The 24354-nt window shown below is 38.4% G+C and overlaps 3 protein-coding genes across 3 annotated transcripts; 1 reads left to right on the forward strand and 2 right to left on the reverse strand.

Annotated features, from left to right (window-relative positions):
• Window positions 1-10499: 10499 nt before the first annotated feature.
• On the reverse strand, window positions 10500-14650 carry LOC121742065 (ras-related protein RABD2a). Its single transcript, XM_042135092.1, has 8 exons — window positions 14458-14650; window positions 13697-13769; window positions 12786-12833; window positions 12666-12713; window positions 11482-11553; window positions 11239-11394; window positions 11051-11154; window positions 10500-10922 (listed from the first exon to the last, which is right to left on the reverse strand). Exons 1-8 carry the CDS (start codon window positions 14469-14471, stop codon window positions 10826-10828), a joined length of 612 nt encoding a protein of 203 aa, XP_041991026.1. The 5' UTR covers window positions 14472-14650; the 3' UTR covers window positions 10500-10825.
• Window positions 14651-16299: 1649 nt separating this feature from the next.
• Window positions 16300-17974, reverse strand: LOC121810487. The gene is made up of 2 exons (XM_042211250.1): window positions 17703-17974; window positions 16300-16439 (listed from the first exon to the last, which is right to left on the reverse strand). Exons 1-2 carry the CDS (start codon window positions 17959-17961, stop codon window positions 16300-16302), a joined length of 399 nt encoding a protein of 132 aa, XP_042067184.1. The 5' UTR covers window positions 17962-17974.
• A 1878-nt stretch (window positions 17975-19852) lies between these two features.
• Window positions 19853-22434, forward strand: LOC121741148 (protein mago nashi homolog). Its single transcript, XM_042133847.1, has 3 exons — window positions 19853-20124; window positions 20220-20396; window positions 22121-22434. Exons 1-3 carry the CDS (start codon window positions 19906-19908, stop codon window positions 22178-22180), a joined length of 456 nt encoding a protein of 151 aa, XP_041989781.1. The 5' UTR covers window positions 19853-19905; the 3' UTR covers window positions 22181-22434.
• Window positions 22435-24354: the final 1920 nt, after the last annotated feature.

Here is a 24354-nt window from a genome sequence, read left to right on the forward strand (position 1 = left end):
AAGGAAGGCAGAGGATTGAGGAGGATGATAATGAGGAAAAAGAGGCGTTAAGGATAAAGCGCCGATCGAAGCGAAGGAACGATGGGGCGAGGAGTACAACCGAGTAGAGGCCAGAAATGGCCAGAATACAATTTAAGAAGATACAGGTCCGTCTGGACAATGATCTGCTCGGACGAATGATCACATTCGACGATCCCCAGTTAACAGAGGAATGTAAAGCCAGGATCGGGAGAGGCAAGAAAGTAAGGTCTGGAAGATGACTAAACCAAGAGGCCTTGGAAGAGATAGAAGTAGTAGAGGAATTCATGGAGTATATCACTGGGATTGGATTCGACTGGCTTTTGGTTCCGAGCTCACCAAAGATGCCAATAGAGTTGGCCCAGGAGTTCTTCACTTCATTCCATTTCACATACTCGACTGATGTAGGAGCCGAGTCTATTAGCTTAAGGCTGTTTACGAGAGAAATGAGAATGAGCATAAGGGAGTGGTCGAAATGACTTGGCATGTACACTGCGGACCAAGAAATTGAATGGTTTGAGAGAGACATTGGTGCTCCCATGGATATCCCAGAGTTCAACGAGCAAGCCGCATGGGAAAAGATGGTTCCGAGGGGTACCAAGGCTTATCAACCAACAACATCCACAGCTGATTGCATCAGGAATCCTATCATCCGTTTAGCCCAAGTCTTTGTAGGCGCAAATCTGCTAGGCCAAGCCAACACTGTCTCCTCTATCACAGAAGCTGAATTGTATTTTATGTTGTGTATGATGAAGAAGAGGAAGGTACAGTTGGGATATTGGCTTGCCCGTACCTGTTAGTGGATCTCTAGCCGCGCTGCCCAAAATATAAATGGTTGTTATATCCTAGGGGCCATCTTCAAGAACTGTGTAGAGATGACCATCATAGAAAGGATACACAAAATGACCTACTACCCCCAACCGAGAAGTTTGGTGTGCAATTCCTTACAAATGTAGGCGTCTTGGTACAGAAAGGTGGCTTACTTCATTTCTACGAGGTGACTAGGCCAGGTTCACAACCGGTGGGGGCTGTCAAGAAGAAAAGTAAGAAGAAGCAGGTGGAGGTGGTTGTAACTGAGAAGGAGAGAGAAACAAGAGCAAGGATCGGAGCCACCATATCCGCTCTGCAAACACAGGATGAAGCTGATGTGCCTTCTACATCCGCTGCACCTGAGGTGTCCCCTGGACATGCCAGTTTTGTGGAGCTGGTGGGAACCTGGATGACTGGAGAGCCAGAATGGAAGGGTTGTTGGAACGGATAGCCCTAAACACTGACCAAATAGCTCTTAGCTCCGAGGCCCAGGCGCAGTTGCTAACATCCCAGACGGAGATACAGGTGAAACTCAATGAGAATGTTAGGACGTCGATCTATGCGGTGTGAGAGATGGTGTCTCTGATGGCCAGAGGAGTAATCCCGCAGAGGAAAAGGGCTCCCTAGCATGCAGCCCAAGGAGCAGGCAGCAGACGTCCGACCGGACGAGATGATTCCCACCCCAGAACAGCTGACTCCAGAAGGGATCAACCAAGGAGATGAACCCCCCAATGACCAAGTAATTTTAGTTTTTTTTTTTAATTCTTGTATACATGTGTCTGTCTTATCTTCATCACACTTAGCATGATGCCCAGTCTAAGTGTGAGAAGTTTGTGTCTTGTTTGTATGTTTTCTGTGTTTGGTGTGCTAATTTCTCCCACTTAGCTCAATGTTCGGTCTAAGTGTGAGAAGTTTTTATCTGATAATAGAGTTTTTATGTTTTTAGAGTGTTTGTTGTTGCAGTACTTACTACTCTTTTCCACTTTATCAGGCTAGCTTGAGGACAAGCTAAGATAAAGTGAGAGGGGGGGAGTAGTGTGGAGTATTTGGACATAAGCATGACTTGACTTATCTATTTTTACCGTTTCTACCTGTTAAATCACCTGAATCAACTGCGCGAAGCATGTCGAATTATAACTTGATCAGTTGATAGGTCAGTTTGTAGGATAGTGAGTCATGTGAGCGAAGCATGTCGAATCAGTCCTTATGTGCTTGTCCAAGTTGTTTTAGGAAAACATGAATGAGCTGGCAAAAACAGAATGCATAAAACCCTTAGTGAGAGTGAATGAAGAAGAAAATGCATGTTGAATTGTGAGACCCCTCTTTCTAAAAAGTAAGTCGAAGTCAGTCTGGACGAAGTAAAAACGATGGAAAAGCCCAGATTTTTAGCCAACTGTGAAGCCCTCTAAAAGTGAGTTATAAGCCAGAGTAGAACACTTTATACTAAATCAAAAAAAATACAGTGGCTGCCACTTGATGCTGAGAGGAAAATGGCATAGGCTAGTAAGGACTAAAGGTAATCGAAAATAACCAGTTGGGCCTTTTTCTTTTCGACCAAAAGAACACGCCTCATTGTAAGGGAACCCCCTAGTTACCCAAATTGAGCCTACATTATAAATTCACCTTCTATTGAACCCATGAACCTCCATGCTATGTGAATAAAGGGATAGAATAGAGTAGCTAACCAATTGGGGTTAAAGGGATAGGAAGAAAGAGTTACAACCAAGCTGGTTGAAAAAGAAGAGGAAGAAAGAAAGAAGAGAAAAAGGCAGACACTTATAACCTGACCCAGAAAAAGAGAGAAATAGTAGAATAAAGGGCAGGAAAAAATGTAACCCGGCCCTAAAAGAAAAAAAAATCTACATTTAGTCTAGGCAGGGCAGTAAATGATGTAACATGAACCTGCAGTAGAAAAGTTAGATGAATAAGGCCAAAATGGCCAAATGATGTTGTCCAATTTTGGGAAGTCTAAAAGTGTAATAGGGAGGCTGCTCCAACTTTGTTCCTGAGTTCACATGTCCTTCGTTGTTTTCTTCAAGTTTTTTTATGAACTTAGGACCCATAGGACCTTACCTATCTACATTACAACCCCTGGCCCCGTTACAACCCTAATAAAAGACCTTAAGGAACTAGTATATGCCTATGGAACTCAAGCATCAGTGGTATGGCAAAATGAATGAGAGAATGATCCTAACATCTCTGATGAGAAATGAGTGACCGAGTGAATCCAACAGTTGGCTAGAGTAGGGGTTATCTTGACGAACTGATAGGCTGATCAGAATGAATAAAAGGAAAGGGAGGATTTTGAGACTGCAAAATATTTAGAGTAACCTTAAACTTGTGGGAATATTGCCAGAAGTTGAGTCAGTTTCAAACATGGAGATGTAAATGTTTGTTTAATGTGTTGTTTTTGAGTCAGTCATATGAATATCTGTGAGTCTGTTTAGTTTTTATGAGTCGGTCAAGGACCCATGCATGTAAGTTGCCCTTTTTCTTGTTGTTCTATCATACTTGAGGAAAAGCATGGTTTAAGTGCGAGCAGTTTGATAGGGCTAGTTACAAGCATGGTTTTGTAAGGTTTATTACACTAACATGGCTGATTATGTGCGAAAGAATGGTGAATTTGAGTGTGCAGGGGGCCATAAAGTGTAAAAGCGGCAAGTGCAGGATCAACTTGATCAACTCGGGAAAGGAATGAAAAATATCTAGAAAAGAAGCCAAGTTGATCAGTTGCGTACGAATTCTCCAGCCCCGCAATTTAAGGATGAGCTTTTAATTTGTTTTCATGGAGATAAGAACACATGCGATCGTGTTAAGCTTGGAATGATCAATGTCAACGGAAAAAATTGAAGTAGTGTTTAAAAACTTGTTAGTACATCTTTCATGTGTGAATATGTGTGAATATGCTATGCAGCCTCACCTTTCTAGTAGGAAAAACTTTTTGGGACAAAAAATCTTGATCTGTATTTTGATTAATCCAACCAAAAATACACAATCACAACGAGAGGACTTGAGAGGAACCGGGGTGTGCAACAAAAAGTAATTGGTTAAAGATTGAGAAATTTGAAGAGGATTATAAGCTGGATGAGAAATTTTTTCATAATTTGTTCTATTTTAATTCATTCAATAATAATATGTCTATTTTATATTAGTATAGTAGAATATGAATTAGCAAAGTTAGATCTTTAGTACTCCCTCCGTCCCAACTAAGTTGGTACAAAACTTTTGGGACATAGATTAATAAAGTGTGTTAAATAGATGAAATGAAAGTAAAATAAAATAGGAAAGAGAAAAAAATAAGAGAGATAAAGAGAGAGTAAAGTAGATGATGAAATAAAGTAGGAGTGATTGGATGTTTTGTTTTTAGTCAAGAGAGAAAATTACTCAACTTTGTTGTGACGTCCTAAAAAGGAATATGTAGAATATGTATAAGCAAAGTTAGAATATGTAGAATATGACTCAACTTAGTTGGGACAGAGGGAGTGTATATCTTTATTTTTAGAGAGAGTATCTATGTCTCTTTTTTATTTATAGTAGAATATGTATAAGCAAAGTTTGAGTTTTAGTCATTTCTTTATTTTTAGAAAGAGTATCCATGTCTCTTTTTTATTTTATGTATAGTAGGAGATGTATTATACTCCTCCGTCCTACATTAGGAGTCTCGTTGACTTTTCTGCAATCGTTATTTTATCATTTCTCCATTATTTGTATTATTTTTATAGTAGGAGATGTAGAGAAGACTCTTCTCTACATTATTCTCTCTCTTACTTTATCATTTCTCCACTTTAACTATTTATTATCATTTTTATAAAACGAGTATAGAAGAGTTAACGCGACTCCTAATGTGGTACGGATGGAGTAATATGATATACTAGGTGATTCCTACCAAAAATCCAATGTATTTATATAGTAAGGCATGATATTTGGTTTGCCGATTCAATTTTTTTTCATTATCATACACTTAGAGCAATCATATGAAAATTTCTAAAAAAATGGAATCTTAAAACCCCACAAAATAAGTAAGTTAGTTTACTAGACAACAAAGATATAGTGGCCTCCCAAACCAAAACAATCGAAGAAACCCATGCAAACTTGTCATTAAGAGGGTGTACGGCTGTTTTAAGGAGCTTCTAACAACTTAGTACTTACCTACAACTTATATCATCATAATTCTATAATAACAAGAATTATTACATTTATAGTAAGTGCCTATCTCATGTTAAGTGAGATGTACAGTGGTATCTAATTAGTTTAGTGGGGAAGGAATATATAATAAATTAGTGGAAATAAAATAAATAGGAGAGATTAAAAATGTTATTAATGTCATAAAAATTCAAATGACTCATTTAACTCGAAAATTTTCAATATGGAATACGATTTAATTAACTTGGGGCAAACAAAGTTATAAGTCAGTATGTTAAGATCATACTACTTGACATAATGAAATGGAATAAGAGTCCATGAATAAAATTATGAATGGAATGCAGATGTTAATGGAATGACAAATGTCTAAGAAGCATGTCCTTATCATAATAGGTGATAGGGCTCGTTACAAGCATAGTTTTGTAGGGTTTACTACACTAACATGGCTGATTATGTGCGAAAAGAATGGTAAATTTGAGTATGCAGGGGGCTATATAGTGTAAAAGCGGCAAGTGCAGGATCAACATGATCAACTCGGGAAAGGAGTGAAAAATGGCCAGAAAAGAAGCCAAGTTGATCAGTTGCGTACGAACAGTGAAGCTTGCCCAGCCGACAAGTTGATCAAGTGGAGTTTACCACATGAACTGATGAGTCAGAGGAGAGAGAAGAAAAGATGCCATCTCAATGGCATAAATGTCAAGACAGGATGGGCTTACACTAGGGATTTGGGCCCAACATCATCCTATAAATACGGAGAGTGTGCACACAAGAAGGGAGTTCGACACCATCATCACCTTTAGTCACCTCATTTTCACCTTATTTTCTTAGCATGGAGTAAGGAGTTAGCAACAGGAGTACCGTTCCACCTCTGTTTTCATTTCTTCTTCCTCGTCAAAGGAAGGAGGGACCCGGGTCAGCGTAGAAGTCTTCGTAGTTGGAGTTTTTGTTGCACCCCGAAGGGTTAAAACAATTTCTATTCCGTTTTCAGTTCATCGTTTCCGTAGCTTAGTTGTTTTTAATGTTTTTCTTCCAGTTGCTACTCTAGTTTCCTTTCCATCGTTAATCGCTCTCTAAATCCTTGTTTAGAATTCTGTTTTAGTTACGTTTACCGAAGATCGTTTATGAAATGAAGTTTTTAGTTCAAGTTGTGTTGGATCTGATGTTTTCTGTTTTGATTGCTTTCGTCTACTTTAGTTCCGCCTTGTTTATGTTTTCTCGTAGGTAGATTTACATTTTAGTTCGTCAACTTGCATGAGAATAGGTTAGATACTTTAGATCTGTTTTCGCTGCGTCGATTTCATATGGATCTGTGTTTGATTTGTCTGATTTCTGTTTTTATGCTTGTTGTTCTGTTTAAATCTGCTTCCATTGTTTTTATTTAGCTGCTAGCGAAGAAGAAGGTAGTAGTGTGTTAGGATTGCAGTCTCTGTCACCTTTTCGATGTTTACACCCTTTTAAATAACTTATTATGAGGTCTAGAGGGGCACTATCCCTGACATACTTTATAGCTGCCTTAACATCACTATAAGTATCATGGATAGCATTCATGAGGGCTATGCATGTATACTCATCAATAGTTTTATCTCCAGACCTTTTAATGTCCTGGACAAGTTTCTGAAATCTATCAATGTTATCATCTCTGTCCTTTGAAAGATCCAGTTTGAATTTAAAAAGCTTTTCAAGAAGATACATCCTAGATGACATAGAAGTTTCAGTAAAGAGAGTATCCAGCTTAGTCCACATCTCAGATGCAAATTCTATGGAACCAACCTTTCTGATTCTTCTTATCACAGAATCAGAAAGGTTGAGAATTATTGTTGACCTAGCTAATTCATTCATCTCAACCACTTTTTCAGCAGACTCAGTATCAGAGATAGTCCCCTCTACAGATTTGAAAACTTTCTGCTGAATTAAAATACAGTTTACCTTTTGTTTCCAAATCACAAAATCATTTTTCCCATTGAAAGGGACAATACCAACAAGTTGAGTCATTTTTAAATGAAGATTTACACACACACTGAAGAACCCAACACATAGAAGGCACAGCAAGCAACTCTGTTTTCACAGATAGTGGACTTAAATAAGAAACAGTCAAAGAGTCCACTAGAAACAGATATACAGATATTTTTCATGCAAGAAGCTCACAGATGCATATAACAGCAAGCACACACACACAGGAGAACATCTTAAAGTGATCCCAGACACACTTTTATCAAGTCTAGGGGAGTTACTCCCTATCTGTCACATGTACCCCGGCAAGAGAATTTCCTAGTTCACAATCACCTTAAGTATGGGGGCGCAGGGGGTCACTCAAGGCGGTTAAGCCACAGGGTGGATAGGTAATTCACTCAAGACACAGAGTCAGAGCTCTGAGATACACACTTTGACAAAGAGAGAGAGAGAGCAGAACACACAACGGAAGCAGAAAGCTGTAAGAGCACCAAGATCATGCAAGAAAACAAGAGCACATAAAACCTAACCGCGGCCAGTGGTGTCTACCAGTAGCAAAACCCAAACCTAGAGCTAAGAAAACAGTAAGGAGAGGTTTCGCCAATTTACCTGGGCGGTTACCCTTCATTAAGGTGTAATCGTCTTACCTCGGAGCCTATACCAGAGGCTGAGCTTTACTCTCACGAGCCCACCTCCTTAATTTTTTGCGACCCGGCGTGCCCGAATGATCCCCCTATGGCTCTAATACCACTGTAGGGATCAGACCATTCGGGATTCACTAATTATCGGGACCTCTTTTATTGATATTGTTCTGAGATGGCTAATCTCAGAGGTACAAGCCAAGTACAACCGTGATATCAAGATTACACACTAACTAGGTGTTACACCGGAACAACCCTAAGCTATCTCAAGAACACCTCTGATCTTGAGATTCCACCTTCACAGAATACATGCACACTTAGTAGAAAGATTAGTCAGAGAATCGGGCCACGGATGGTTCAGGTCACAGCAGTAACTGCACTAGGCCTCAGACCTCCCCAATCCTCACTGCAAGTCACAAAGGAGTGCAACAGTTATTTGCACATTCTCAACTTGTTACGAGCCTCCAACAAAAATTAGGCCTACGGAACATGTTGCGCTGCCGCCGGGGAGTAATTTTTTAATTTTTGGAAATTTAATTATGCAACTTTTTATTTTTTAATTTATTAACGAAATTTTTTTTATTGATTGCATTTTAGAATTGTAGAAATGAAGTACAAGGACCTCAAATAGTGAATGGAATGGATATATGGTTGCAAGTATTGTCTTTAGGGCGCCCACAATGGGGCGCCTGATGGAAGCCATCGTCCTCGGGCGCGGACGATGCCTCCATTGTGGGTGTCCCCGCCATCGTCCGCGCCCTACGTCCACACCCGATGCATCGTCCGCGGAAGAAGCGCGGACAATGGCCTATCGTCCGCGCCATCGAGGGGCCCATTGTGGGCTAGGCAGACGATGGCCTATCGTCCGCGCCACCGGGCACCCCGTTGTGGGCTAGGAGGACGATGGGCGCGGACGATGGCACGCGTTTTTTATTTTTTACAATTTTTTTCTATTTAAACCTCGTTTCTCATTCACTTGTTCATACGAACATCTCGCCTCTCTCATTTCGCTCATCTCTCACATTTGTACCTCTCTCGCATACCAAAATGAACCACGACGACGACACCACTAGTTCTAGTTCCTCGGAGTCAGGTAGTTTGACCTCGGAAGCCTTAGATGCAGTCGTTGAAAAGGCCATGGCGGAGTGCTTAGTCGAAATGCAGCGCGAGGAGGCGGCGGCGGCGGCGGAGCAGATCACAGGCCTATTCAACGTCGGACGTCTGTCCGACGTGACCACGCGGCAGCTCACCAACGTTTGGTTGCAGACTATTTTGCCGATCAACCACGGTGGGGACCGACTGTTTTCTGCCGCCAGTTTAGAATGTCGCGTTACCTTTTTCTCAGCATTGTCCGGACGTTGTCGTCACGTGATGAATACATGACATATTGGGAAGACGGCATTGGGATACAACAGGCCGGGAGTGCCTGAGGAGATTTTGTAGGGGAGTTGTGGAGGCCTACGGCGACATATATTTGCGCAAGCCGACTGCCACTGATTTTCAGGGCCTGATGAAGATGCACGAGACGACGCACGGCTTTCCTGGGATGCTAGGGAGCATCGACTGTATGCACTGGCAGTGGAAGAATTGTCCGACGGCGTGGAGAGGCCAATTCACTAGTGGATACAAGGGCAGCCACTCGACGATGATCCTCGAAGCCGTCGCTGACCATCGGCTCTGGATCTGGCATGCTTACTTCGGCGTAGCCGGGTCGAACAACGACATTAACGTCCTCAACTCATCCACCCTCTTCACCGAGCAATGCAATGGCAACGGCTCGGCCATCGAGTTCACTGCCAACAGGCACCAATACCACATGGGGTACTACTTGGCCGATGGCATATACCTACGGTGGCCTATTTTTGTGAAGACGATCAGTTGCCCAATTGGTGAGAAGAGGGTTTTATTTGCGCAAAAGCAGGACTCGGCGCGGAAGGATGTCGAGCGGGCATTTGGTGTGCTCCAAGCACGGTGGGCAATTGTGAAAGGGCTGGCTCGTCTCTGGTTCAAGGAAGTCATCGCCGATGTCATGTATGCGTGCATAATCATGCATAACATGATAGTCTAGCATGAAGGTGGGAGCATCACCGAGTGGAACGATGACGACGGTGCATCTAGCTCGTCCAGCACGGAGACCGAGTCCCCCGCTAGAGGATTACCGTCGGGCTTCAATGAGGTTCTATCTAGACATGCCTCAATGCGCAACCAACAAGACCATGCTCAGCTCATGAACGACATGATTGAAGAAGTGTGGGCCCGTAAGCGCCGTCGCTGAGTTTGCGTATTTTTTAATTCGTATTGTAATGTATTAATTTTTATAAATGAAATGAAGTTTTTTCCCAATTTTTGTAGTTATTTAAATATTCAATTAAAATGCATAGGGCGCGCCTTAGGGCGCCCCACTGTAGGTGGGGGGTAGGAGGATAAAACTGATGACGTGGCGCGCCTTAGGGCTCCCCATTGTGGATGGCCTAAATAAGGAATGTAATAAAAAGTGGTATAGAGCCCATAAATAATTAAGGAACCGGATGCTCCTCATTTTCTATGTTTCTCCTTCATTCAATGGAGTCAACAACAAAGAATGTTCCAAGCTCCTCAGCCAATATAGTCTCTCTCCTCATTTGACTCTTTTTTATGTCAATTCTCTTATTTGCAATGTGAACGGAGTTTTATGGGTACCTTTTAACGTTGAAGTTCTGCATCTCAAAAATCACTGTTTCAAAATCAGACCGGATCGGGCAATTTGACCAGTCTAGCCGCAAATCGATACACCCTATAAAACCAATTGCCATTTTAAACTGGTGGAAGCAGGCGTTTGAACCGGAAACCAGTCCAAAGATTTTTTTATTTTTTTTTACTCTCATACATATGAAAATACGTGCGAAGCCATTATCTACACCCATTCAATTTATAGATGATAATATCATATCAAATTCATAAGGGAAAACAATTTATTAAAAGAATATAGCCAAATTAACCCAACACAGATCACACATTACAGAATTCTATTCCAAAATAAGTCAGACTTCTGACCAGATGTTTGCAAACACTAGGACACTGCTACCTGTGGACTGAACTACTTGGAAATAAAACAAAATAACAAACGGTAACTATTAAGTGTAACAGGTTGTCCAAGTCCCCCATAATTTGTACAGCCACTTTAGCAATCAAAATATATTTGAAAGAATAGAACTAATATAAAGTCACTTCCAAGGCTGCAGCTGACCGCCAACCCCCACCGAGTATCAACAACACCATTCCCACTAAGACGAGCAGCAGCCGCTCTTCTGGGCAACAGGCTGTCCACGGATCTGCACAGTAGGTGGCCTTGCACTGTTTGATGCAGGCTGACTTGCCATCCTGTGTTTGGTTAAGAACAGATTCAGTGAGGACACATGTCACCGAGACTCGAGACGACGATGATAAATTAAAACATGTCATGTAAAGCGAACTGATCAAAATCAAGAACAAAATGAGATAAAGCGAACCTATTCTTAATATCAGCGGACATGGCCATGAAAGCCTGTTCAACATTCGTTGCATTTTTGGCACTAGTCTCCATAAAGGGGATGCCGATTTCATCAGCAAATGCCTTCACAAAAAAAAGGCAATTTATTTCAGCAAAGACTTATTAGTCTAAAGGAATAGTGCGCGAGCAACCCTACAAAATGTTTACCTTGGCGGTTTCATAAGGCACAGCCCTATTATCAGCAAGATCACACTTGTTTCCAACAAGGAGCTTGTTCACATTCTCACTTGCATATCGGTCAATCTCATTCAACCATTGCTTAACATTGTTGAAGCTTTCTTGGTCAGTTACATCATATACTACCTGCAAGAAATTCCAAGTTCGGAATGCATTACAAACTGAAAACACAAAGTTTCACACTTGCACTAAATCGAGAAGAAAGAGACTAACTATAATTCCATGTGCACCACGGTAATAGCTACTAGTTATAGTTCTGAAACGTTCCTGCCCAGCAGTATCCCACTGCAAGAAAAGGAAAAATTAAGAGGAAAGACAAATGAAGCTTACTCTCAACATACACTCAGTATTGGGAGGAAGGATACACAAGGATCATATGCAATTACATCATAGCAAATGAAGCACAAATTAGTATTCAACCATATGCAAATTACTCAGGATATCAAGTTTCTCAACAAAGAATAAATTACAGCCTTTGCACAAAGTTGAAAGCCATGTTAGTCATACTTGACGCACTTGAAGATTAGCTTAAGTCTCTTCCATTGATGTACTAGATAATTTTATTGGGAAACTGAACGAATCCCAGCTTAATCTCTCCATCAGACAAAGATGCAGAACACAGGTTTTTCCAAATAATTACATTCCATTGTCTTATTGATTTCAAAAGGGAACCATACACATAACACACTACAGAGTGAATAAAAGAAACATGTCATTGTTCCTAAAAAAAGCTTACATCTAATCAGATTGAACAATAACAGAACTAGCCTTCAAACATGTATTAATTTGTTTGGAAATTACTACTTCCGTCCCACAATAAGAGTCACATTTTGCCATTTTGGTCCGTCCCACAATAACAGTCACACTTCATTTTTACCATAAATGGTAAGTAGGTCTCACATTCCACTAGCTCACTTCACTCACATTTTATTATAAAACCAATATAAAAAAGTGGGTCTCATATTCCACTAATTTTTTCAACCCACTATTCTTTACATTTCTTAAAATGCGTGCCCACAATAAGAGTGACACCTATTGTGGGACGGAGGGTGTATTAAGTTTCAGTGGAAGGCCAAAATAAGCCCTCAAGCATATTAAGTTATAAAATGAGCTACAACGATGAATGACTACAAGTGAACACACAAATTCTACTGTTCATAATAATATAGAATTGAAAGAGAACCCTACAACAACAGAGTGAATACAAGAAACATTGTGTTCCTCAAAATCCTTGTATATAATCAGATACATTAGAAGTAGGACTAGCAAGTTACAGACAAAACAATCCGTCAGGTATATGAAGTTTAAAAATTTTCCACAATGATGAATGACTATCAACAAGTAAACACACTAATTTTAGTGTTCATCATAATATGTTATCAAGGAGAAAAACTTACTATCTGAAGCTTGATAGTCTTTCCATCTTGCTCCACAGTGCGAATTTTCTGTAGTAAGTGATGTGATTAGAATTGTAACTAAACCACGTAAATATACAGCGCAAAAGGCTAAGCCCTTACAAAGTCAACACCGATTGTGCTGATGTAGCTATCAAGGTATGAATCATCCTGTATATAAAATCAAATACAGGTCAGTCAGTGATGGTCATTGAGAAATCTTATTATTTTGCAAAGGAGAGAAATTCTTTACGGGAAAAGTAAAAGAGCATGCATAATATAGCAGACAAGGAAAATGATGTTTAAATGAATATCATTCTTTACGCAATTAGCTGAAAACCATTTTTAATAAGGAAAATAATGCTTCTTTTCAACGCATGCCTCGCTTTGGCAGTATATTGGTATGGGGAAAATTGACATAATACTCAGAGATGGGTGTGCAGAACAACTTTAGAAAGTGCAAAGTCATAACCACAAGACAGACATGCTACACTCTTAAATTTTTCTTGTTAAAGTAACTCTCAGCCATCTTACAGCAATAGAACCCAGTTTTATTAATATCTATAGAGGCAAAGAAATATACTGATATCAACTGTTGGTGAACGTATCTAGCAAGATATGGTTTGGAAGATATGATGCTGCAGATTAGGAGTATCAGTTTCAATTTGTATTTTCTATTAATAAGTTAGGATTTGATATCTTTGGAGTATTTGTTTAGTCTGAGTAGAACTGTTCATGTAAATGTCTATATATTGTGGGACTCTCAATAGGTAGAGATATCTTTTGGAGAAGATCACATTTGGACAGAAGAAATCCATGCCCTCGAGAGGATCCACTCTTTCCAGTATATTTATAGAAGTTACTTCAGTCTCATAATTCAGCATACATCTTGTGTGCAGTATGATTTTTCTGGCTCATGCATTTTGTCAACAGGTTTCATGCCTCTTCCATTCTCTGCTTTTCACCCCATATCACATACACAACCAACATACAGTGAAATTTACATTAAGAATACTACATTCAACTACACTTACAGCAAATCTTAGTAGAAGACATGACTTGCCAACACCAGAGTCTCCGATCAAAAGAAGCTTGAACAAGTAGTCGCTGAAAGACGCAAATAAGGGAAAAATTAGATGATACATCATTCAGAACGGCACGAATCATTGGAACCAAATTTCAACGATCAGTGAACCTTAATCTTATGAATGTCAGACCCCTACAGGAGAATGTGACAGTTATTATCCCCCAGTTGTAATATTGATTTCACATGATTACTTTCAAGCAGAAATACAAAAGGAGATGAACAATTTGTAAGAGACACCATTGTCTTGTAATCACATAAAAAAATCGTCTACTTATCAGCTTGAAGTTCAATCTACATCCAAGCGGCTCCAGATCCTTAAGCAGACACAACTCTAAACCTCCCAATTCGGTAGCCCCATACAAATACAAAATTGTGATAACAATCACAATAATCAGCGAAGTAAAATTCAAAAACCATCGCAATCACGTGAATTTACAGACTGGTCAATAGCTACCGAAATTCAGAAAGATCCCAAGCAAAAAATTAAAATTATCAAATCACATAGAAAAAAATCAGCTCGAGAGGAAAGATCCATCAACAACAGATGCATCGAAATCCAAGCAAACAAAAAGTCACGGATCTACAATCACGCTTCAAAATAAAATAAAATTAAACAGAATTCCCGATGAAAACACTTGGGGATTTACCAAATCGGAATAGAAGAAAACGACCTTAGATTTAGGCAACAATCGGTAAAGAGAGACTTACTATTCGGGATTCATGGTCGAGGAAGAGTGCCCGGAAATGGTCCTTCTCGAAGACGGCTCGCGAGAAGGATTGAAACCGGATTGGGGGTTTTGGGTGTAGATTAATGGAATAGAGAAAAAAAGTAGTGGAAGGAAATGAATTGGGAGGAGTCAGAATGGGAAATTTATGTAAATTATTTATACAAACACCGACAGCGTAAGATTGGTGAAGACTTCGAGGAAAGGGCTGCCTGCATTTATCGAATCTCACGCGCTGCGCATATGCACTTACACGTATTCAAAATAATCAAATACACAAAATATAGATAAAATTAATCCATCTGTACTTGTTCGTGCTCCCCCGTCTCGGTTAAGATACATATTTTTTTTGTTTTTTAGTCGATACGAGATTTTAGGAATTATTGTGATTAATTAGAGAGAAAAAAAGGTGCGTGAAGAGAGAAAGAGAGCTGAATATTTAATTGGAAAGAGAAAAAAATAGTTTGGTGCATTAATTGGAGAGATAAAGTTATCACGAATAGAAATGTGTCATCTTGATTGGGACAAACTAAAAAAGAAAGTGTGTCATGTTAAGTGAGACGGAGGGAGTAGTTTTTTTCTCTCCATTCGTCCTATTTTAGTACAGGATCTTACATTCCACTACTCATTCTCTTACATTTTATTACAAAACCAATACTCCATCTGTCCTATAAAAATAAGGACATTTTTGTTTTTCGTCCGTCCGATAAAAATAACTCATTTTCATTTTTGGAAAGTTCTCCCAACTCATAGCCTATATACATCAATTTATTTAATCCCTCCGTCCTTAAAATTTGTCACTTATTGTCATTTTCGTCCGTCCCTAAAAATTTGTGACCTTTTACTTTTACCATTTTTTGTTGTTGACCCGCACTCCACTAACTAATTCTCAGTCACGTTTTATCATAAAATAGAAGCATATAAAAGTAGGATTCAAATGCCACTAACTTTTTTCAACTCACTTTTTATTACATTTCTTAAAACCAGTGCAGAATCAAATGGTGACAAATTATTAGGGACGGAGGGAGTGCAACATATACCATTAGAGCGTTCATGCGTCCCGCCGCCCGTGCGACCGTCGTCCCTGGATGGCCCTATTGAAGGCATTGAGCCGTGGAAGGGGAGGGGCGCCGATACCGCGACGGTCATCGTGCAGTGCTCATGCGGCGCTCGACCCTATAATAAGGATCCTTATCAATATGTTTCTTAGTGATATTATCCTTCAAGTCCCCATTTTATGCCTTATAAAAAGGCATGAAGTTGTAGAAGGCATTTTCGATTCTATCTCTTTTGCTCTCTCTAGCATCTTAGTTTGTCACTTAGGAGCATTGCATTGCTAGGTACTCAACTAGATGTCAAGCTTGCGAATGCCTACGAGATTGAGGTGATTCTACTCAAAAAGAGAGAAGTCATTTCACATTTGGGGTAATCCGTGAGCATTAGTTGGGGTGTATCTCGTCTTGGTGATAGAGGGATACATCAACATGACCCGAAGAAGACAATAATTTACTTTTTTATAATCCATGTTATAATTTTATTTTTGTTTGATCTCCTGCCTTTGATTTTTTTGTATAGCAAGAGTTTGCTCCGTTATTTCCAACACAAATATACCGAGAAAAGAAAATTTCAATAACTAAACATGCAACACAATAGTGGATCCATCAACTTAAAATGTAGTTTTCGTGTACATAAATGGTAAAATCTTGATCCCCAAATTTTGAAACTAAAATAAAGAATAAAGTTAATCACACGACAACACTATGCCTAATTTTTATAAAACCTTGGAATAAATGGTCATTGATTTATGGGAATGAGAGAGTTATCTTCATGGTGTATTCCGTGAGAAAATAGTATTGGCGGTACCCGGCAAATCGCCAAGGTGCAGAGGTAAATGTCCTGTATCATCGCTGCTTAACTTTGACATTCCTTTTATTTCTTCTGCAATTGTACCTCTTAACTTGATATCTGCAAATCAATAAATAACTAAATATAAACTCATTTGTTTAACTTAAGAATACACTGAAAATATTCCCCTTCCCTTTTTTTATTTCCTATGTTATCAAAATTGAACTTTTTGTTCGTAGAATGTTGATAGCTTCCAAATTCACATTTTTCATTTATGAAATTCTAACTTCTCCAATTAATTCATATCATCTTTCGTAAGTTCTAAACATGAAGGATGAAAATGATGTCTATTACTTTTTTTCTGCATGTTTATAATAAACTGATCGTTTAAAAACAATTTTCATGGTTAATAGTTGTTTGGTATGAATATGAAAGAAAGTATCACCAAATTCTAATCAGAATCTAACCTTCACGAATCATTTATCAATATAAACTTAAGTTTCTTTTACTTAATATGTCTAAAATATGTATCTTATAGAAAAGATATATATATATATATTCAAAAATGTGACTTAATAGTAGCAATTTAAATTGTTGGATGTTAATCTAAGGGGTGTGGTTGAGTGGCATGAGACTCGTTCATCTTTAACTAAATGGTCAGAGGATCAATTCATGCCTTTGGGTATGGAGAATAACCAAAAAAAATGTTCGGTGTTCATCTATATAGTAATACTACTTCCTATGCTCCATTAAAATAGTCTTCTTTTTACATTTTGGTCCGTCCCATAAAATTAGTTCACTTTTATTTTTGGTAATTTTCTCTTTTATGAGTGAGCCTCCTCATTATCTACTAACAATACTCCGATCATTTTTTTCTTTCTTTCTCTCACCTACTTTACCAATTTAACATTAAAACTTGTGATAGCCCCAAAGTATATCTTCATTTGTTGATGGTATCATTTTATCTTGTACATATGCAATGAAACAGAACATATGGTACAAAAGACAACCATAGTAATAAATTAGAATAGTGTTAAATTATAGTCCTAACTTGGATCGTTAGAAACCTTTGCAAGGCCAATACATAAATATAACAATAGAGTATTGCTTATACTTGCATACGTTATTCAATTAGTTGGTCGAGTATAAATTTACAGTCAGTATCACCAAAACCTAATTTGACAATAGTGTTATTCTTTTCAATAGACGTACTCACATTCAATCTTAGACGAAATTGGCTTCCAATATTATAAGTCAGATTAGCAAGTTATATATTAACATAATTATAGCAGAGATGACAGTAACATGATCAAAATTCAAATTAGAATTAAAGAATGACACTAACAAAATATAGTAAATTAGTAGAGATGTAGAATGAATAACCCGGATTAGAAAAAATCCACAGAATGAAAGCGCAGAAAAGAAGCACTAAAGGGATGGCATGAACGGCCTTCTCCGCAAACTTGGCTCTTGATCTTTCCTTCTTAGCTGCATCCGATAGCGGCTCGTACATTGGCAGCTCGTTGGCACTATCATCGGACAACGCCCTCAGGGCGGTTGGGACTTTTGAAGATGGCGACGACGAGCCATAATAGCTGTAATGGTCGTCGGAAAACCTATTCATACTGGCCGATCGATACATCTTTTCTACATACACGTGCTACAAACTAAAGATCAATTAAAGTAACGTTTATTGGAGAGATTTCTTGCTTTGAAAATTAAATGCTTGTAAAAGATATGTATAAGATCTGCAGAGTTACACAAAACAATTTTATAACGAGTTAGTTGTGGAAAAAGTAAAAGGACTATGAATCTTAGCGGGGTATGTGTGGTTTTGACATTGAAATCGGGGCCATATATAGATTTTGACTTTTGTTATAATTCTTTGGGTGTTTATTGAAATCCTATGGAGAATAATACGGGAACATTGTTATAGTGTAGTACGTACAATTACTATATATGTACAAGGTTAATTCATATTAATATACTAGTTTTTTTCTAAAATTATTTTATATTTAACTATTATACAAATTTTAAAAACTATTGTATAATTTGATAATTCCCATGATTTAATTCAGGACTATATTGAATAATGTGGCATAGCTTTGAAATTCTGTTAAAATTATATTCTTTCAATTATAATATTTTTAAAAAGAATGAACTACAAATTTGATTCATGGGAAATGAGGTTTCCACATTTTAGATCCTCTAATTATTAGAAAGAAAAAAGTTTCCTAAAAAATGGAAATAATATATTTTTTAAGGGGATGGGGAGTATTTCATTTGTGATAAGAAAAGAAAAATAGGGGGTTGCTCATTATTTCAGATGGTGCCATGCCGACGAGGGGACATATGGTCGAATGGTAGAAGCTGATGAAGGTGGAATCCTTCGAAAGATCCGACAAAGGAAGAGGCACCTTCATATTTTTTTAAAGGGTAAACCTTCATTTTGATTCTCATTTACGTCGCTTTACTTTTCTTTGTTGTTGCTAATTCACATAGTTGATACACAATCAAAGAATTAATAGCAGAGGACGTCTGTAACCCATATGAGTGACCGTTTTGTAAGTTAGAAAATCACTAAAATGGTACTCATTGACACATATAATATCATTTCAAGAGCCATAATTCAAAATGTCATAGAATTGAAGTTACCTTCCGGGACTAGGATGGCTGACTCTTGACAACTTTACCGTTGAAGATCACTTGTACTTGTACTATTAGAGTTGGTATACTGGAAAAGCATGTGTAGAACTGAATGGTTGTTTGTATACGATAAACTCCAAACTCACTTTTTATCCATTATGAAAAAAAAAGTAATTTTATCCTATTGTATTTGCTTATTCATTTAATATATGCCTTATTAGCATTTAATGTCTAAAAAGTTAACGAGTCTTAGTCTTTTACATTGTAGACTGGGTAGTGGAACAAGTCATCACAGTAGGTGACTTAGTCGATACCTAGTGGAAGTAAAACATTATTTCACGATCTAGATAAACTTTGGCTACATAACAGTAAAGGTTCAAGTGGCTGTTCAAAAGTTTAAATTCCTTAGGAAACTAACCACACTTGTGTGGTATAACATTGAAAGATGAGGTCTCGGTTATTATTATTTCTCAATCTTGTTATATAATATTGAGCATACGACTTTAATTATGCATTGCTTTGATTTATCAAAAGGTGCAAGTTTTTCGTAATCTAAGAATTTTAATATCTTGTGTATTGGTGATTAATGTCTAGCTGTGGTAGGATTTTTATTGCATTGAAACGTGTCCCGGGAGAGACCAATTTGATATATCCTCAAGAGGTGTCCAAAAATATTTTCTTATTCAAGTAAAACCCAACCAATTAAAATTTACTCTATGAATAATAAATAACGTTCTTGATTTGGATAAATATGGTAATTAAATTCAGATAATAAACTTAAATTATTTAACATATACTCCATTACTATCTTAAGCGCTAAAAAGAGCTATGTCCTGGGCCGTCCGGCCCAATGGAAAGCCCGCTTATCTTTAACATAAAACTTACCATTCAGCACGTCTTCACATCCAGAAAAACCCTCCCCTTTCCTGAAGCATCTGCAATGGCCGACGGCGTCGACGACGGAGAGTTCTACCTGCGTTACTACGTTGGACACAAAGGAAAATTCGGCCACGAGTTCCTCGAATTCGAGTTCCGTCCCGACGGAAAGCTTCGCTATGCCAACAACTCCAACTACAAGAACGATACCATGATTCGCAAGGAGATCTTCCTCACCCCCGCGGTGCTCAAGGAGTGCCGCCGCATTGTTTCTGATTCCGAGGTGGAGGCGTATTTATGATTATTTCTTCTCCAATTTTTTTACACGCTGCTAGGGTTTTGGTTGGGGAGTTTATTGGGGATTATTTCCCTTTGCAGATAATGAAGGAAGACGACAACAATTGGCCGGAGCCTGACCGCGTGGGAAGGCAAGAGCTGGAAATTGTGATGGGGAATGAACATATCTCTTTCACTACATCGAAGATTGGATCTCTGGTGGATGTTCAGACTAGCAAGGATCCCGAGGGTTTGAGGATCTTTTACTATCTTGTTCAGGTATTATCTCCTGTACAATTTTTGTTTGTTGAGTCTTAGTTGGACCTGAGGAGATGCTTCATGGTTGTAAGTCTTCAGGCATGTTACCATAGGGACAATTTAGGATAATTTATTGAAAGGATTGCTTTTCTATCAACTATTCGAGTATAGGTTGGAAATGATTGACAATAAACTTGTGGAGGTTTGTAGATGACCATATGTTCATTCCAGTACAGTCTAGTCTTGTTTGGACTTTGGACCAGGTATTATAATTTGCGCTTCAGGAACTTGTGGTGGGGGAAATTCGGACATGTAATGCCCGGTTCTATTGGATATGTTTGTGGTTAGCTTCTGATGATATATATGGTTAAGATTGCTGGGAAAGATTTTGGATGATCAGGGCAATGTTGTTAGGAGGTAGAAGCATATGAAAATAAGAGGCTTGACAGGATATGTGATATCTAGTAATGCTTGTAGTTTGACCTTCATATGTTCTGTAGATGGAGTCACGAGGCAATTGTAACCATTAGCGTCAATGCATTGGTACTTAGCCATTCACATAGAGAGGACATGAGCTTGCATGTATTATTTAGTTTAGCTTAGCTTGAGGTTGTTTTACTATCATTTAGTTTTTTTTGGCACTGATGCTCGCTTAGTGTCATCAATCTTAGGGTCTTATTTTTATTTTGTTGAATCTCATTGATGGTAACTTTTGTTCTTATAGTTATATTTGTTATCATAGTGCAATACACTTATTAACTGAACATACAAATATTTTGAATTAACTTATTAAATCATTGTTCTATATCTAAAATTATTTCTAAAGTTACATCCTAAAACATTACTACATTTTAAAACAGTTACATGAACTATAGTCATCTATCTAAATGTAATCTGATTTACATCATAAGACTTTGTTAATATTAAACATCTATTCTCAATTCTCATTAATTAATCTTTACTTTTGTTTATTATAATCTTAGTTCATAGAATATGCTGGAAACATGCTAAATGAAAATGACGATTTGAAGAATGGCATGTACTATTGAGCTTAGTCAAGCAGACATGTACTTACTTCGTAATAGGCTCATAAGTAGCTTGCTTGCGGTTGAGTGTTACTTGATAGAACGGGCCCACGAGAAGCTTGATTAAAAGCTCAAGGCTAGCTTGATACTCTTGACCGATGCTGCATTTAACTTTGTGGTTGAACTGTGTTGTATAAGAATATGAGTTGGATGAAGTTTTGTCTAAGCTTGATTTGGGCCTGATATATATCATTGTGTGAAATTGTATTCATGGTGCAGCTTGCAAGATGTTTTGTTCCTATTATTTATATTATACATTCTGAAGTATCAAATACTCTACGTTTTTCATTAATTGTCTCATTTGGGATTGACACGAATTTTAAGAAATGTGAGTGGAAAAGGTTGGTGAGTGGAGGGTAAGTTTCACTTGTATATAGGAGGATTAGTTTTATAACAAAATGTAAGTGTAATGTGTTAGTGGATGGTGAGACCTACTTACTAAACATATAGTTACAGCGAAATGGGACATGTTATGATGGATGGACATCACAAAATGGCAAAAATGAGACATTTAATGACGGATGGATGGAGTATCAATTAACTTCTCCAATGAAATATTGCTCTAAATGATTATGTTCGTCACTTTTCTCATGTGCTGTATAAAAATTTGATGGATTTTCATTAATTGATGTTCCGTTTGTTGTCTTTCTTCTATTGCAGGACCTTAAATGTTTTGTCTTCTCGCTTATCTCACTACATTTTAAGATCAAGCCCATATGAAGACCAGACAAGAACCTTGCTGTTTGCTTCGAGCTCTTAACTATCTTGAGTGATTATTTTCCAGTTCTCAAAAGTTAGGGGAAAGTTAAGTAGCATTTTAGTGTGCCGTATTTGGTGGGTGTCTATTACAACTAATATTCCTAATTTTCACCTTTATCATTAGACTTGTTTTGGATGTTTGGAGTGAGTGACATGATTTTATATATCATGTTTCTGATGATTGATTTGTGGAAATCATTTTGCAATTTATCTTACTAACGTGCAAATGGCATTATATGGACACAATGCACTACAGATAATTGTCAACTGTGCGTGTATATTTTGATATGGTACGTTCGAGTGAACACAATTTCCAGGATATTGCTTTGAGATTAATCTTTATAAATTGAATTTAAGCCCCTCTTGTGTTATTATTGTGATAATTTATCACTATCTCGGTTCCAAGGTAGTTGACGTATTTCTTTTGGGCACGAATTTAAGAAATTGATGTGTTTAAGGTTAAAGTGAAATGAGTAAAGTAAGAGAGATGAAGATAGCATAGGATATGAGAGATGATAAAAGTTTTGTAAAAAAAAAAAGAAATGACTCATCTAACTTGGGATAATCTAAAAATGAATTGGACTCAACTAATTGGGACGAAGGAAGTATTATAAATGTGATATTGGGTCATATTTACAGCAGCAGGCACCGACACAGTATTTCTGCCTTGCAGGCTTTTCCTTTCATGAGTTGTAGACGATTCAAAAAAATTTACTCCCTCCATCCCTATGTAGCTGAGTCGTATTCATTTTTGGGTTGTCCCATTGTAGCTAAGTCATTTCTTTTTTGGTAAAAATTTCTTCTCTTTTACTTTATTCTCTCTACATCTCCCTACCTTTTTCCTTTCTACCTTATTCTCCTTTTAATTAACTCACTTAAAATATTTTTTCTTAAATTCCGCCTCGAAAAGAAACGTCTCTACTAAAGAGAACGTATGGAGTATCTGGTTTGGTAATCGTTTTAAATGTTGAGAGCACCCACAACGGTGGACGGACGACGTCCGTCCGTCTGTGCCAGCGGCACGGAAGACGTCGTCCGCCGCTGCGCTCGCGCCGCTGCTCGATGCATCGAGCACGTCCATGCCAGCGAGCAGGTGGCGTGTCGACGACTGATTGGGCAACGACATAGCCGTTGCATTTGAATATTTTTTTTTCAAAAATTCAGTTTTTAATTATAAAAATCGATTAAAAAAAACATATTTTCCCAATCCCAAAAAAATGGTCATTTTTTTGCCCGTTTTTCTGTATTTTTTTGATTTTTTCCCCCCAAAATCATCTATAAATACACACATTCATCATCCATTTTCCACTTCAAATCATCTCTCATTCATCATTCGTACATATTTTTCATACAACTTACCTACACATTCATCTCTCACTTAAAACCTCAAATGGATTTCACTCATCTTATTGCGGAAGCGGAGCGCGAAGAACTAGAATACTACGAACAACATCGTGCCGCTTATGATGCATATGTCGCAGCGAATACCCCCGCCCCTCCTCCTCAACCAACTAGATCAACTCGCCGCTACATCCATCGTGACCGGGAGGGAGCCCACGAAAGGCTCGTTGCCGACTATTTTGCCAACCAGCCGCGGTTTCCGGCGGATTACTTCAGGCGCCGTTTTCGCATGTCAAAGCGCCTGTTTATGCGTATTGTCAACACATTGTCCGCCCGTGTTGAATTCTTCCAAACAGATCTAGATGCAGCCGGCCAGCAAAGTATCACGCCGTTGCAGAAGTGTACGTGTGCCATCCGACAACTCACTACTGGGCAAACGGCCGACCTCTTCGACGAGTATTTGCATATCGGTGAGTCCACTGGAATCCTTGTCTTAAAATATTTTGCGAGGGCGTTCGTACAACTTTCGGTGATGAATTCCTTCGGGCACCCACCACCGATGATTGCCAACGGTTGCTTCGTCTTCACGAATCAGTCCATGGCTTTCCCGGAATGCTTGGCAGCATTGACTGTGGTACTTGAACAACGAGGATGAAGCCGGAAGCTCAAGCGCGAGCTCTCCCCCACGTCGAGGTGTGCATACGACGGTGGGTGAGAAGATTCAAATAAGGCACACAATGCGCGATACCCGAACCCACGTTGAGCTACAAGAAGACCTAATCAAACTCATGTGG

This window comes from Salvia splendens, chromosome 7 (assembly GCF_004379255.2).
Source record: "Salvia splendens isolate huo1 chromosome 7, SspV2, whole genome shotgun sequence".
NCBI lineage: Eukaryota > Viridiplantae > Streptophyta > Magnoliopsida > Lamiales > Lamiaceae > Salvia > Salvia splendens.

Bases quoted from the DNA above. Each gene is read 5' to 3' on its own strand.
- LOC121741148 (XM_042133847.1), top strand. From the start codon at position 19,906: ATGGCCGACGGCGTCGACGACGGAGAGTTCTACCTGCGTTACTACGTT. The intron at 20,125-20,219 runs GTGGAGGCGTAT...TTCCCTTTGCAG, and splicing joins GCATTGTTTCTGATTCCGAG to ATAATGAAGGAAGACGACAA. The intron at 20,397-22,120 runs GTATTATCTCCT...CTTCTATTGCAG, and splicing joins TCTTTTACTATCTTGTTCAG to GACCTTAAATGTTTTGTCTT.
- LOC121810487 (XM_042211250.1), bottom strand. From the start codon at position 17,961: ATGTATCGATCGGCCAGTATGAATAGGTTTTCCGACGACCATTACAGC. The intron at 16,440-17,702 runs GTTATTCATTCT...ATTGATTTGCAG, and splicing joins GTGGATTTTTTCTAATCCGG to ATATCAAGTTAAGAGGTACA.
- LOC121742065 (XM_042135092.1), bottom strand. The intron at 11,155-11,238 runs GTAAACATTTTG...TTTTTTGTGAAG, and splicing joins TGCCTTATGAAACCGCCAAG to GCATTTGCTGATGAAATCGG. The intron at 10,923-11,050 runs GTTCGCTTTATC...AACCAAACACAG, and splicing joins TCCGCTGATATTAAGAATAG to GATGGCAAGTCAGCCTGCAT.